Genomic DNA, 15,404 nt, shown 5'->3' on the forward strand with positions numbered 1-15,404 from the left:
CTGCCATGAGCCACAGCCACCCGCCACCTCCGCAGGAGATCCTCCAGTACTAGGCAGGTAGGTCTGGCCCTGTCTCATATGGGGTCACTGCTTTTTTCCCCTGGGTCCTGGTGAGCACGAGACTTTTTGTGTACTCTCCAAGAGTAGAGCTTCTGTTTCCCCCAGTCCTGTGGAAGTCCTGCGATCAAACCCCTCTATGTCTTTTGGTTGGAGTGTTTAGTCCATTTACATTTATAGATATGTACTTATTGACATTTCTTAATTGTTTGGGGGGTTGTTTGTAGTTCCTTTTGTTCTCTTCTTATGTCATTTGATGACTATTTTTAGTGTTATATTTGGGTTCTTTTTCTTTTTTGTGTATTTATTATAGATTTTTGGTTTGTGGTTACCATGAGGTTTATATATAGCCATCTATATGTGTGTGTATATATATGTGGTTAAGTTGGTGATCTCTTAAGTTCAAATGCATTTTAACAACCCTGCATTTTTACCCCTCCCCCCGATATTTACCGGTTTTGTCATGTTTTACTTCTTTTTGGTTTGTGTATCCCTTAACTTCTTATTGTGGATATAGATGATTTTATTACTTTTGTCTTTCAACCTTCCTAATAGCTTTATACTTGGTTTTCTGTTGGGCAGAGCCATGTCCCAGGGTCCCTGGATATAGGGCCCTGTGGGGTCCTGGAGCTGGTGTTGGCCTGCAGGTGGGTGGGGCTGGTTCCTTATACAGCTGTCGACATGGTCCTGGCAGTCCTGGAGCTTGTGTTGGACCACTGGTTGGTGGGACCAGATCCCAGGTTGGCTGCCTAAATTGGCTTAAGGTGTCCCAGATCTGGTTTTGGCCTGCTGGTGGATGGTGCCAGGGCCCAGGGGGTCCTGGGGCTGGTGCCATCCTGCTGGTGGGTGGGTTGGGTCCTGACAAGCCAGGCTGCAGGGCTGTGGTGGTCCTAGGGCTGATGTCTGCCTGCTGGCAGATGGGGCCGGGGCTCAGGGGATCCAGGGGCTGGTGCCCACCGACCAGTTGGTGAAACCAGGTTCTGGGACTAGTGCCAACTCACTGGTGAGCGGAGCTAGGTCCTGGGGTCTCTGACTACAGGGCCCTGGGGGTCCTAGAGTTGTTTGTCAGCTTGCTGGTGGGCAGGTTCAGGTCCCAGGGGGTTCTGAAGCCAGTGCCTGCCCACTCGTGGTTGGAGCCAGGTTCTGAGTTATCTGGCTGCGGGGTCCTGGGGATTGGACTAGTGCTGGTGCCCTGGTGTGTGGGTCTTGGTACTAGGCCGTCTGGTGAACAGGGGCATATCCTGGAGTGGCTGCGGTCACAGGGGGTTTTAAGGCAGATGGCCTGCTGGTGAGTGGGGCTGTGTCCCAGCTGGGCTAATTGCTTGGCTTGACCTGTTGTGTCCCAATACTGGTGCCCATAGGCTGGTGGGCAAGACCAGGTTCTGGTGCTAATAAGTTAGAGGGAGAATTCCAAAACAGTGCTTGCCAGCACCCAGTGTCTTTGTGGTGGTAGAAGAAGCTCCCAAAATGTCTGCCACAAGTGTCTGTGTCCCCAGGGTCAGCTCCAGTTTCCTCCTGCCTCTCTGGGAGGCTCTCTAAGATTAGCAGGTGGGTCTGACCCAAGCTTCTTTAAAATTATTGCTTCTGCCCTGGGTCCCGGAGTGTGTGAGGTTTTGTGTGTGCCCTTTAAGAGTGGAGTCTTTATTTCTCACAGCCCTCCAGCTCTCCTGAAAGTGAGCCCTGCTGGCCTACAAAGACAAAGGTTCTGGGGGCTTGTCTTCCTGGACAAGGTCCTTCCTGGTGTAGGACCCCTGGGTTGGGGAGCCCAGTGTGGGACCTGGGCCCCCTTGCTTCTTGGGGAGAATCTCTACAGTTGTAATTATCCTCCTGTTTGTGGGTCGCCCACGTGGGGGTAAGGTTCTTGACCATACTGTGTTTCCACCTTTCCTGTAAGTCTTGTTGTGGTTCCTTCTTTGTATTTTTAGTTGTAGAAGATCTTTTCTGCTGGTTTCTAGTCTTTCTCATCAATAGTTCCTCTGTAAATAGTTGTAATTTTGGTGCGCCCAAGGGAAGAAGCAAGCTCAGGGTCTTCTTATTCCATCATCTTGACCACACCCATTTCATTTCTTTCGTCATTGTTTTGTAGTTGTCAGCATACAGATCTCACAATTTTTTTTGTTAGATTGATGTGTAAATATTTAATTTTTGGGAGCTAAGTGGTATAACTTATTTTTAATTGTTGTTAGTATAGAGATATTAAATTGATTTTTGTATGTTGACTTTATACTGTGTTATCTTGGTAAACTTACTTAATAGTTTTATGGTACAGCCAGGTTATTTTTAAGAAATTACAAACTGGGAATAGTTTTATAAGTTCATTTTTGCTGTTTTAGATGAAATGTCAAATCTTAAATCTTGAATGAGGTGAATTTTTCTGTTCCTCACTTTTTCTTAAGCAGTATACGTATAATATTTACTTATTAGCTTTGTTAGTAGTTAAATATTTGTATGGCCTGGTGATGGAAGCATCAACCAAAAAAGACTGATTTCAAAGAGGGAGCCTAGTTTCTCTCTTCTTTTGTAATTAAATAATAGTAACACTGGCTAGTTTTATGAAAAATTTTATTTGCAACAGTAAAATCATGATTTTTTTTAACAGGAAGAGTACGATTGGGATAGTTAATTTTGTAAGTGTTTTTCATATGGCATATTTTTTGGCTATGAATAATTGTCCTATTTCTTCTCTTTTTCTCTTTCTTCTCAGGTATTGGGAGAGTTGCTGCTACATCTTTAGGAAATTTAACTAACCATGGTTCTGAAGATTTACCCCTTCCTCCTGGCTGGTCTGTGGACTGGACAATGAGAGGGAGGAAATATTACATAGATCACAACACAAATACAACTCATTGGAGCCATCCTCTTGAGCGAGAAGGACTTCCTCCAGGATGGGAGCGAGTTGAGTCATCAGAATTTGGAACCTATTATGTAGATCACACAAATAAAAAGGCTCAATATAGGCATCCCTGTGCTCCGAGGTAGACTATCAACTTTATCTTAACTCTTTGTTTTGAAATTGTCTAAAGTTAGATTTTGAACTCATATTTCATCAAAGATTTTGAACTCATATTTTCATCAGAGAAAGATGTCCTGAAGTTTGATTTGAAAACTTTATTTTTCACAGCTTATGAGATTTTTTCCTCTGGACTTATATTTAGTAATGAATGACTTTAATAATTAAAAAACAACTTTTAAACAAACCTCAAAAACAGGATCAATATTCTTATGATCAGATTCTGCTTTAATATGCCAGAATGCTTTTGTTAAAGATACCCAGAAATTAAAGTAAATAAATAGAATATCTGCCTCTTTACATTTAAATTTCTATAAAAAATACACATCTACCTTCTAATGTGTCAGAATATATTTTGAATTTTGTTTTGCTGATTTTATTCAATTTACAGATATTTTATGTTTTTTAACTGTTGCCACACAAGAAAGTGAAGATTATCTATTTTATTTATTTATTTTTGGCTGCATTGGGTCTTCGTTGCTGTGCGTGGGCTTCCTCTATTTGCAGTGAGCGGGGGATACTCTTCATTGCACTGTGCGGGCTTCTCATTGTGGTGGCTTCTCTTGTTGTGGAGCACGGGCTTTAGGCACGCGGGCTCAGTAGTTGTGGCGCACAGGCTTAGTTGCTCCATGGCATGTGGGATCTTCCCGGACCAGGGCTCGAATCCATGTCCCCTGCATTGGCAGGCGGACTTAACCATTGCAACACCAGTGAAGTCCCTACATTTTAATATTATCACCCAGAAAACTAAGCTTTGTCATTATTGTGCTGTTTTAATCATTTTACATATTTGGATTTTTAATTCAAGTTTGAAAAAGTTTTTTTCCAGTGATTCCATTTAGTGGCACTCAGTGTTCATTGAGCAAGTGAGGTTGTCATCCCTTCAAAAGAACCAAGTCAGACTCTCTGCCTGTGTTGGGCTCTGGCCCCTTTGCCTGCTCTCCTTACCATCTCAGGCAAGCTGCTGCTCTCCCTGGCTTCAATTTGCCGGCCTGTGACATAGGGGTAATTTGTAGCCTCCCTCCCACCTGATCACAGCCCTTACCCAAGGGCAGGGATGAGTTCCACGTATTCCTGCTGTGTCCCCGGCACCAAACACAGAGACACACACACAGGTAGATGTTTTGTTGAATGAATAAATGATAGAAATGCAAAAAAACCCACAAAACCCTAAAAACCCCCAACAAAATGTGGTTACAGTTTGCTGTCACTGGATCTCAGAGGCTTTCTGGTCCATATAACCAGATTTGAGAGTATATTGAGCCTAGTTTTCTGTTTATCATCATTAATTTTATATTGAATATTATTATAGAATTTTATAGTTTACAAAGCATTTTCACAATTAGTTAATTTGCTTCTCTTAGCAACTCTGTAGACTTTAAGCAGGAGAGAATAAACACCTTCCTTAAGCTCAGATAGGTAGTATTAGCATCTGTTTGGTTGTCTGTATTATGCTAATCCTTATACAGAACTCTTGACATATATTAGGTCATTTAATCCTTAGAAGAGTCATTTTTGGTATGAATTTATTCTGGTTTTACAAATAAAAAGGCTAAGGTTTAGAGAAGTGAAGCAGTTTCGCTTACATTCGTGCAGCTTGTAATTGGCCAAACTGAGGTTAACCCGCACACCCCCCAGGGTGTATCTGACTTCGAAGCCTCAGTTCTTTCCCACCTCCCAGTTGTGCTATCAAGGAATATTTCACTTTGCACCTACTTATGAAAGAAGAGTTGAAGATAAAATTCAGTGCCATTTGCACATTGATCTTTAAATTGTTAACTACAGTCTAATCCAACAGTTACTTGAGTCCTGGTTTAGTATTGGAATGATCTTTCCTGATACACACATAAACCTTTATGTTTGGAGGCAGGCTCTTCCAGTTTTATCTCCAAGTCTGGAATAGGCCATTATGGTCTCCGGGAATTCAGTCTTTAACCTTCAAGTGCGTCAGTGCTTTCCTTAGCATCTTCCCATTAAGAGCCCTTACCCCACCTTGCTGTTCTTTCCTTCCCCCCTCCCCCAACTTATAGGCTGTTAGAACTAATTAAAAGCATGGTCTTTTTTTTTTTTTTTAAGTCTCTGACTTAAAACAGGTTCTAAAAACAGGTTCTAATCAACCCTAACTCCCATATGCTCTCTTAAGGTGGTAAAAGTAGAAAGGAAATAGTATAGTTACGTGGATATTTCAAGCACAGTACTCACTCCTACTGTAGTACCTGTTCCAAACCCCCTTTTCAGCCTAAAGGAGAAAGAAAATATCCATTCTTATTTTGAGAAAAATTATCAACTTTTCCAGTATAAATTTATAGCTAATTACTAGTTATTACTAAAATTTGATTCTAGTTTTAAGCCTCTGTATAAAGATTATAACTTAGCTCTGACTTTTTAAATAACCTTCTTTAAAGTTGCCCTTGAAAAGAATAAATATCAGCCAGATGAAATCTCTTAAAAATATGTAAAGATTTAGCTTAGTTTTATATCCATCACTAGTGACATACAAGTTTCCAAGAGAAGGTGCATTTTACTTCCCCTATAGTATGGTTTAAAAAAAAGCCAGATCCTTATGTTTTTTAGGTGGTAGAAGTTTGGGCAAGAGGCACATTGAAAAAAAATATTATTCTTCTATTTCATGTTTTATTTAGGGCCTTTATCCTAATGAACATTGATTGTTTCTTCTTAGTGTACCTCGGTATGATCAGCCTCCTCCTGTCACATACCAGCCACAGCAAACTGAAAGAAATCAGTCCCTTCTGGTACCTGCAAATCCTTATCATACTGCAGAAATTCCTGATTGGCTTCAGGTTTATGCTCGAGCCCCTGTGAAGTAAGTGAATTTACAGCACAAATTTTTGTTGAGTGGTGAGTAGAAGCCTGAATGGAGTCTCTGGGCTGCTTAAAGCACACAGCACCATTTTTAAAAATATTATTTAAAAGCCCATTGTTATTTAAAGAAGGGATATCACAGCTTATAAAGTTGAAAAGTCATTGATTAGAAATAGAAGTTTTACAAATATTTATTGAATCTTCACTTTCTATTGTGTGCAGACCTAGGCTATTACAGGGATGCAATAAAAAGCTTACATTCTCATAGGGGTAGAATAACTTGTAAATAAGTGATGCAATACCTGTGATAAAAGGAAGGAACCAGGTAAGTCCTAGGTACATAGGTGAATCAAAGCGGGACACAAGGGTGTTGAGGAAATAGTATGTGTGGTGGCTCAAGTTCTGCGAGGAGGTGATCTGTGTTCACTGATAGCTTTGTTACCCTGGGAAGGGTGCTTAACTTAGTTTTGTTTTCTGTAAATTGGCGATAGTAATAGTACCTTCTCTTAAGGTTATTGAGTATTCAATAAAATAATGCATCTAAAATATGTATCACAGTGTCTTGCACATTGAGAGAGCTTAGTAAATGGTTACTGTTATTATTGTGGGTAAAGGTATAGAATAGTGGTTAAGATCACTCAGGAAGGAAACTGTCTGGAAGGAAAGCGTGATTTCTGTCTCCATCACCTACTTACCGAATGACCTTGGGCAAGTTATTGAACTTAGTTCTAAGTGTTTTTCCTCTACTGAAATACAGGGGATAATAATCTTGTCTACTTTACTTGGTGTGGTGAGGCTTAAAAGTGATCATGCTTTTTTTTCTTAAATATTTATTTATTTTTGGCTGCACTGGGTCTTAGTTGTGGCATGCAGACTGTAGTTGCGGCATGCATGCGTGATCTAGTTCCCTGACCAGGGATTGAACCCGGGCCCCCTGCATTGGGAGCATGGAGTCCCAGCCACTGGACCACCAGGGAAGTCCCTGATCATGCATTTTAAATCAAATGGCACAGTGGCTGACTTGAGTAAGCCCTTAACAATGGTTTCTTACTATTATGAGTGAGCAAAGAAAGCTGCACCAAAAGGAAACTCCATGCACTAGTTTTTAAAGATGGCTATGAGTTTGCTAGGCTCATTGAGGATATTTGTTGGGTGCCATAGTAGGCACTGTTCTTGGAATATAGTCATGAATAAATGAAATATTTGCCTCAAAGAGCGTCTCTCTTCTGGGAAAACAGAAGTAGGTACTCAGATCAATAATCCAGTGCGGTAAGGATCAGTGACAGTGGTATATACAAAGTGCTATGATTTCAGAAAAGGGGATGTCTGAAAGTAAGTAGTTATTGATAATCCAGTGCTTCCTGTACCATACTGTGCTAAGTTTTTACATATGTTATATAATCTTCCCAAAACCTATTTTACAGCTGAAAAAAACTCTGCTAAGATCACACAAATATTAAGTGGTAGATTTCAAACCTTTCTCTCTAACTTCAAAGTTCATACTCTTAACTTTTGTCATTACTACTTCTTATTTAATAATAATTATCACTTACTAAGTATCTATTTAAATTCCTGGTACTTTGCTACGTATTTTACACATAATAATTGCATGTACAGTACTGTTAACAATTATATAAGGTGACATTTTGCAGCCTTACTCTTAATATTCCATTTGTATTTCAAAAACCAAAACTATCAGCACAAGATAGCCCAAAGAAGAGTTTTTAGAAAGTTTAAGATGATTGTACAATGAATTTCGAATAAAATAATTAAATCTTATAAAGTCACTGGTCATTTACTATGAACTATTTGCTAATTCTTGGCCAACATAACATTCCCTTACATTCCCTCTGATCTTTTCAGTCTGTAAATTCATGGCTGTTGATCTGTGTGGCCTGATGCAGAGAGACAAGATGATATTATGAGGGTTGTAGTCTAAAATCATCAGTTTTTTTTTTCCTAAGTCAAATTTAAGCCTTGTCAGTGTAATTTTTAAAATGGTTTTAATTATAGATATTATACAGAGTATAAACAGTGCTTGTCAGAAGTTTGTTTTTAGTTTATTTGAAATTACGTAGACATTCATCCATAAAATTAAGCATGGCTTGGTGTCTTAGCTAACCTACAGAAACCTCTTTATCTGATAATATCCATATACTGTAGGAATAGGATGAGGAATGATAGCAGATGGACTTTTCTTCCCTTTTTCCCTCTCTTCCTTCACTCTTGATACCACTTGATCTACTGCTCTCTGTGGCCTTTGTTCATATGCTGATCCTAAGTCATATGTAATATGTGCATGTATTTATATTTCCTTAAGTCTGGAAGAATATGTGCCTAACTGTTAACCTTTGTTATTTCTGGGAGTTGATAAGATTGAGTAGGGTTATTCTTTCTTCTTTATGTTATTTCTACTCTATAGCCGTTGTTAGAAAGAAATAACATAAAAAGCTTTCCTTCTTGGGGGAAAAAGATGGTACTTAAATGGAATTCTTTGCTTCTGATGAAAAGAAACAGACTCCTAAAGATTACAGTCCCTTTCAACTCTGGCTCTGTGAGCTAACTATAGAACTTTAGAAAACTAGCAACTTAAGTTTTTTTCAAATAGATCAGAACTCCTCCCAGAATGGGCCAGTGAGAAAAGAGAGCAAGTACTTCTTTGCTGCTTAAAACAAGAGGTCTAGGTCTACCTTTTAGTTGATACTAAATTTTTGTCTCTAAAGAGGATTGGAAATGGTTAATATTGTTCTATCAACAGAAGGTGAGTTGTTATCCATGAATTAGATAATGGAGAATCAATTACTTATCCAAAAAATTAGCTTCTTTCTTCCTTTTGTTTAACAAACAATTGACATTATCTAGCTTTCTAAAATGCTTTATTTCTATCTCTAGCAGTAACTTACCAAAATAATTTTTGCATGTACTTCCAGAACTGACTTAGAACAGATAATGTTCTAAATTATTTATTAATTTTAGTAAAGGTATGTTTCTAAGTTTTCTCTCAAAAGTCTGTAACGTATCATGCACCTGTAAGCAAGCTGAACTATAGGATAAAATTAAAAGATTTAATCTTTAACGGGAAAAAGACCATCAGGAACATGTTTACTTTCCATTATTCCTCATGCCTGCCCCATTCCCCAACACCAGTCCCCAAAAGCATTGTGGCACAGACTCTATTTTATCCCTGTGTCTGTGATCCTGCAGTATCACTGCTGACTCACTTCTGGGTGTAGGAGGAAAGGAAGAATGGGCATACTGTTACATAAGACAGGCACAGGGAACTTGGGCTACATTACAATACCCGGGGCTGGAATAGCAGTACTTTTGGCTCCTGAAGGCAGCATCCACTGGAGTGTGAACAAGGTTTTTTGGTAGCATTACAGCAATTGTTGTTTGCTTATATGGGTTATTTATAAGTACTGTTTGAATAGAATACTGCTGTAGGAAAAATACAGCAAGAGAGATGCTATGAGAAAAGGATACTGGAGTAAACAGCCGATTTTCTGAATGATTTACCTGTATATTTAGAGTGTAGTGGCTAAGAAGTTAAACTGAAGCAGATTATTTGGCTCCTTAAGAAGAAAAGAATGGGAATTACATACTTTTCTTAAGAAAAGTAAATGGCAGGCATAAGCAGAAGGGAAGTCACTATATAGAAACAGCAGGGGCAAGGATTTGGAATGGAAATGGACACATTGCATACTTTTCTCATCTGTGGTTTTCCTTAGAGTACTTTTTCTTCTTCCCAAAGTATTTTCACTAAATATTCTGATTTTCTTGCTTCTACACACAATTCTATTCTTGATGCTAAATGCTGTGATTGGGAAGTCAAAATTGTCTGAAGCTTTTTTCTTTTTCCTTTTTTAAAAAAACTTGAATGCTTATACAGAATGATATTCATGTGTTACAAACAAGTTTGATATTTATCAATATTACCATATTCTTCTCCCTTCTTTTCCTTGCTAGAATGTCCCAGATGATAAATGAGCTTTAACGTTCTTACAGTTTACCTGGCATAAATTTATGTATCTTGAATCAGTAGACATTGCTGAAATGCCCCTTAGCAATGGAATTCAGACTTGGGAAGATTAAGGTTTTTTGTTAGGAGTTATGAATTTGTTTCAAGCAAATAAAATCTTAAGGTACATGAATGGCAGAGGTTCTAGGAAATACCTTGCAGTTGTTTCTTCATGGAGGCTCATTGAGTATTTCTTGTAGTATTTCTCCAATATATGTTGGCAAATAGTTGGAGTTTCCCACTAAAGAGAATATAAAGCTTTCTGCCAAGTATATCTTTTAGTAAATTTGCAGTGCTCAGTAAGTAAATTAGTAAATTTGGGATCCAACAAAATACGTTTACCTTGTGATTTTTGTGTACTGTGCTGTGCTTTTGGTATTCCTGGAACACATAACCAGGTTGTTCAGAAATGTATGTCAACATACCAAGCACAGTCTGTAGCTCATACTGGCTGCTCTGTATTTGTTTACTGTTTCCCTTTTTTAAAAAATATTACGTGATCCCCTTGGAATAAGATGGTAAATGAATTACCAAACAAAGGAAATGGGTAGGAAATGGGTAGGAAATGTTATAAATGATTATTAAGAATAAATTTATTAGAATTTACAACTAAAGTTCTTCCTATTATGTCTGTTGTGCAATATGATTTGAGAAGTATAACTTTAATATAGGTATATGCCTTGCTCTATAAAAACTTGTTCAAGTTTTTTCTCTAGTCTTAGTAGGTATTATCATTCAAAACTATTACTGTGATGTGCCTTAGTCCATATAGTTCTCTGCCTTTCTGATCTTTTAATCACTAAACAATTTTGCAAGAGATATGTATATAGCCTCTTTAGGTTTCATCTATAAAATGAGAAGATTGGAGTAGAGCGCTGTCTTCAGGTCTCTTTCAATTCAAAGTGTAAATTACTGCTTTAGTAGTTTGTTGTATACTTCATCTCAGTATGTGATCTACTTACCATTGAAGAAGGACTAAACACCTTCTGAACTGTATATAAATAAAAACTTATGTGAGTCCGGCCCCACATGGTGCAGTCTTCTACAGTCTGTTTATTCTGTCATTTTGAAAACAGCTTATTCTTTCCTTTCTGCTTGAGTTTTTCTGTATTTTTTGTTGTTTGTTTGTTATATTGTATACTCAACCTCAGGATTATTCAGCCCACAAATGATGGTTCCTTTTCCTCTACCTGTTTAGTTCCTTGTTTGCTGTAGTAAACAGTATGCCTCAAAAAGCTTTATCAACACTAATGACACAGATGATCTTGCCTATTTTTCTATATTATTCATTGCAGGAACAATGTGGTCTAAAGTATTCTTACCTTCCTGACAATTAACTTTGGATGAACTTATGAATAGCATGGAATATGTTCTTCAGAAATTATAGAACCACAGTGGTTTGAAATCTTCATTATTATCTAGTATTAATATTAGAATAACTGATACATAAGATGAATGGAAATGGGTATTTTTAAACTTAGATTGAAATGAAGTAATATTAGTAGTTTTCTCCTCTCCCTAAAAAATAGTGTATTTAACTAGCAGTTAAAAACTCAGTTATTTTAAATTGAAATTTATCGTTTAGTTATAATAAAATTGAAATTTATAAAAATAGAACAGTTTATTGTTATAAATACATATTTATGAATATGTTGTGAACATATGTCTGATTGTGTTTTCAAACAGATATGACCACATTCTGAAGTGGGAACTCTTCCAGCTGGCTGACCTGGATACATACCAGGGAATGCTAAAGTTGCTTTTCATGAAAGAACTGGAACAGATTGTTAAAATGTATGAAGCCTACAGACAGGCTCTTCTCACGGAGTTGGAAAATCGCAAGCAGAGACAGCAGTGGTATGCCCAGCAACATGGCAAGAATTTTTAAGTTAATTTTTTAAAAATAAAATTTAAGTTTTATTATAAGGGCTTTAAAATATTTTCACAGATTAAAAAAAAACTGCAAACAAATACTTTGGTTAATAAAGGCAGCTTACTTTTTTTGAAATTATAAAATTCTAATTTTACATGTATTTTGTTATTAAAAATATTCTTTTATTGAGAAAAAAAATGAGTTTATCATTTTAAGAGCCAACATGGCAGACACTTCTAAATGCTGTATATTTGGAAACTGCTTTGAATATTCTCGATGGAGACAAATGCAACAAGAAATGTCATTTAACCAGATATTAAATAGGAAATGATCAGTTGGTAAACTCTCACAGTAGCAGTACCTTTCTTCAGAAAACAGAGAACGAGAGAGATAACCTATGCAGTATTTAAAAAAATGTTTACTGCTTTAGTGTGGAATATTGTCTGGAATTGGATGGTTTAAATATTACCATTGTATAGTGCAAAACATAAAATGGGATTTGGGACCTTTATTGTGATAAATTTTTATATGTAACGTATGGAGTCACCTTCCCTCCCCCTCCCCCGAATGTAAAGAACCCTTTTAAAACATGTTGAGAAAGTATTTTTTGGTATGAAAGGGTGAAGGGTCTATAATGTTTCAGGAATAAATTTAGGTATAAGGCCTGTGTGGGAAAGGTGTGCACAGCACTCAAGAGTTGCTAACATTACAGTACTTCCTTACTTTGGACCAGGGCTTTTATGGCATTTAGTAACATGGTGCTGATGAGACAGTGGAGGCTTTTCAACAGCATAGCACGTTGCCATCCCAACAGACTGGGTTGAACTGCCAAAAATGACAATCAGGGATTCATTAAGAAATCTTGGTCATTAAATTGATTCTACATATCTTTTATCTTCTAAGAGTTTGTCACAGAACTTTAAAACCCAGTATTTCTCTCCCAGTTTTTTTTCCTTTGGTTTAATAGTTATTAAGACATTGTTCATAATTAGCACAGTACGTTTGATTGCAGGCAAATTTATGGCACGTCTAGCCTATAAATCTCTAGAATTCTGTGAATTTCAAAACTTGTTGAAATAGCTCTTCAGTTATATTTACATGTGTTGTAAATATGTAAATAAATTTTTAGTTTAGGTAATCTTCCAAAATATAAAGCACTCCCAGTTAGATATCAGTGAATCTGAATTATTGATAAAATGTTGAAAATGTTAAATGTTTGATTTTATATAACAAGCTTATTAAATATATTTTTGTGGAAACTAAATGTGTTGCGTTTGAGTCCATGTTTTATGCATAGCACTTATATGTATTCGATTTTTCCATTCAGAGGCCCATAGGCAAAGGAAGCAGTATAATGAAAGGGGTATTCCAAAATGAAAATAGACTAGTTGGAATGTTATCAGTGGGAAAAGTTATTTTGCAGGGCATGTGATCAGACTTTCCTAAGATGTGAGCTTAAATATCTTATGAACTCTCACACACTCTTCTGTTTTAATCATTCTTTACTCCTTACTAAATATTACCATTTTATTTAATTAAAGCTTAGCCATTTCTAAGAAAGTTAGAAATTACTCTGTTTTAGAGCTCCCAGATAAGAGGCATTACTTTTTTTTTCATTACCACACTTTTTTTTCCTCTAGAAAGTAAGCTCAATGAAATTCCACTACAGATTTTAGTAATTATAAAAACAATATAGAATCACTGGTTTAAAAGAATTGGAAGATACCTAAAAGGGCTTAGTGTACATTCCTTAAAATGGAAACCTAAATTTGTAATGGTGTCAACATGAAAGAAAATGCATTTTGAATTTAAAAAAAGAGATAGAAATCTTCATCATTCTATATCATCACCTCCCAAACATTTCCAAATTCAGTTGTTTTTAATATTGGGAACCAGAGTAAACTTTAATAATAGTTCACATGTTAAAAGAATAAACCTATGATGAATACATTTCTTTGTGTACCAAATGAAAAAATATACAATGCAGTGAAACTCAAATACATATACAAAGTGATTTTTTGTGCATTTTTGATCAAGAGGTTTATATTCTATATTAAATCATGATAGAAAAGCAATATATAGTTTTTGATAAAGCAACTGAAAAGCTCTCTTATATGTCTTTTATAATAAGAGCTAATGGTATATGTAAGATGGTATAGATTGAATCAAGCCTATTGAGTTATGATGCTATGTTTTAACAAATGGCTGTGTGAAATAATTTAAAAATTCTTCTGTAGAAATTAAATGAGCATATCCAAATGTGGAGTAATATTACTACATGGTTTAACTATAACCCGGTAGTAGAATTTAGTAAATTCAAGCAGAACACATGTACTGTTATCATAAATAGACAAATTCTTTAAATTATAACAGCATATTTGAAGACAAAATCAGGAAACTGTACATGTTAACAAAATAAAACCATGCATACATACATCTGCTTATTAAACACTGAAATAAAGGAACTAAACCATTTTGCAATCTTCAGAGGTGCTTGGTATTTTACCCTGTTCTGATGGAAGCACTTTGAATGTTTGCATGGAGATGGAAAACAATATTTAACTGACAATTTGGTCATGCACACCTGTATTTTTGAAATTTTGGATTAAATTTTCTTCTTTTCTGATTGTTCAGTAGATTCTGACTTTGGTGCAGGAAAAGCTTGATGATACAGATGTCTGTGGGTTGCTGCTGCACTATAAAGCTTGTATAAAGCCTAGAAATAAAAGAATCAAGATTATAAAACATTGTATAAATACACAGATATAACTTTTTTCCTTCTTAGTGTAATTAGTTTATGGTATGATATCAAATTTAGCATGCTAAATTTGGAATCCTTATATCATTAATCTGTATGAGATATACATTAATAGCTATTATCTTAGAACACAAAAGTATTTTCAGCTGTCCAATGTGTGGGTCGATCTTCATGGTAAATGTTCTATCCTCAGACTGCATTTTCTTTTACCTTTCACACCTTTTGGAGCAGAGCTTCCTAACCACTGTGCCCCAGGGGTGTGTTGAAAACTCATACTGTGAATATTATTAGTTTTAGAGGAATTATAGGAGCTCATAACTTCTGACTGCCAATAGCTACTTTATTATACATAGGTAGACCACTTGCTATTGGAGCTTCCTGATAGGTTTTTCAAAAAGGGACCACTTTTATTCTCCATGATTTCCTGCTATGGTCATGCAGATAAGCAGGTGTGTTACCCTCTCCCCTGCCACACTGGGCTCTCTCAAACATGCTCTCTTGCCATTGTTTCCATTCCATATGTAAGTTCATATCTTACAAAACGTTATTCAGAAACATTACGTCAGAGAGTCTTCATTAAAACTACCTCTGTCATTGTCTGTTTAAGAGTGTTTGAATCACAGGAATTTATTGCTTTATGTGTCCATAAATATTTTTATGTTCTTTTCTTTCCCCTCAGCTAGTGTCTAAGATTCATTACCTCCTCTAACTTTCACATAATGAACACTCAGTTAAGGCCAGTTTATCTGATGTAATTCTGAAGTCTGTAAAAAGTCTGAATATTTTTAGAAGTTGGATAAAAGCCTGATATCCTTAAATAGTAATCAATCCCCAGGAAATTCCATTCATTTTTATGTTTTTGAGT

At 36.4% G+C, this 15,404-nt stretch overlaps 2 protein-coding genes across 4 annotated transcripts in view; one reads left to right on the forward strand and one right to left on the reverse strand.

Annotated features, from left to right (window-relative positions):
• The window catches only part of SAV1 (salvador family WW domain containing protein 1), a gene marked incomplete at its 3' end in the record, with an annotated part of 28,983 nt that extends 15,950 nt beyond the window's left edge, over positions 1-13,033 (forward strand). The window contains exons 3-5 of one of the 2 annotated variants that reach the window (XM_079914282.1): positions 2,762-3,032; positions 5,748-5,891; positions 11,595-13,033. In XM_079914282.1, coding sequence (XP_079770408.1) covers positions 2,762-3,032; positions 5,748-5,891; positions 11,595-11,796 — 617 coding nt within the window. Of the gene's footprint in view, positions 1-2,761; positions 3,033-5,747; positions 5,892-11,594 lie in introns of those variants that run through there. The other variant, XM_079914283.1, reaches the window with a different exon arrangement.
• Positions 13,034-13,543: 510 nt separating this feature from the next.
• The window catches only part of ATL1 (atlastin GTPase 1), an 88,966-nt gene continuing 87,105 nt past the window's right edge, over positions 13,544-15,404 (reverse strand). For both annotated transcript variants that reach the window (XM_079914280.1, XM_079914281.1), the window contains one exon: positions 13,544-14,497. In XM_079914280.1, the coding sequence (XP_079770406.1) occupies positions 14,387-14,497 (111 nt within the window). In that variant the 3' untranslated portion in view covers positions 13,544-14,386. The remainder of the gene's footprint in view (positions 14,498-15,404) is intronic.

This window comes from Stenella coeruleoalba (genome assembly GCF_951394435.1).
Source record: "Stenella coeruleoalba genome assembly, chromosome: 2".
In the NCBI taxonomy this organism is placed as follows: domain Eukaryota; kingdom Metazoa; phylum Chordata; class Mammalia; order Artiodactyla; family Delphinidae; genus Stenella; species Stenella coeruleoalba.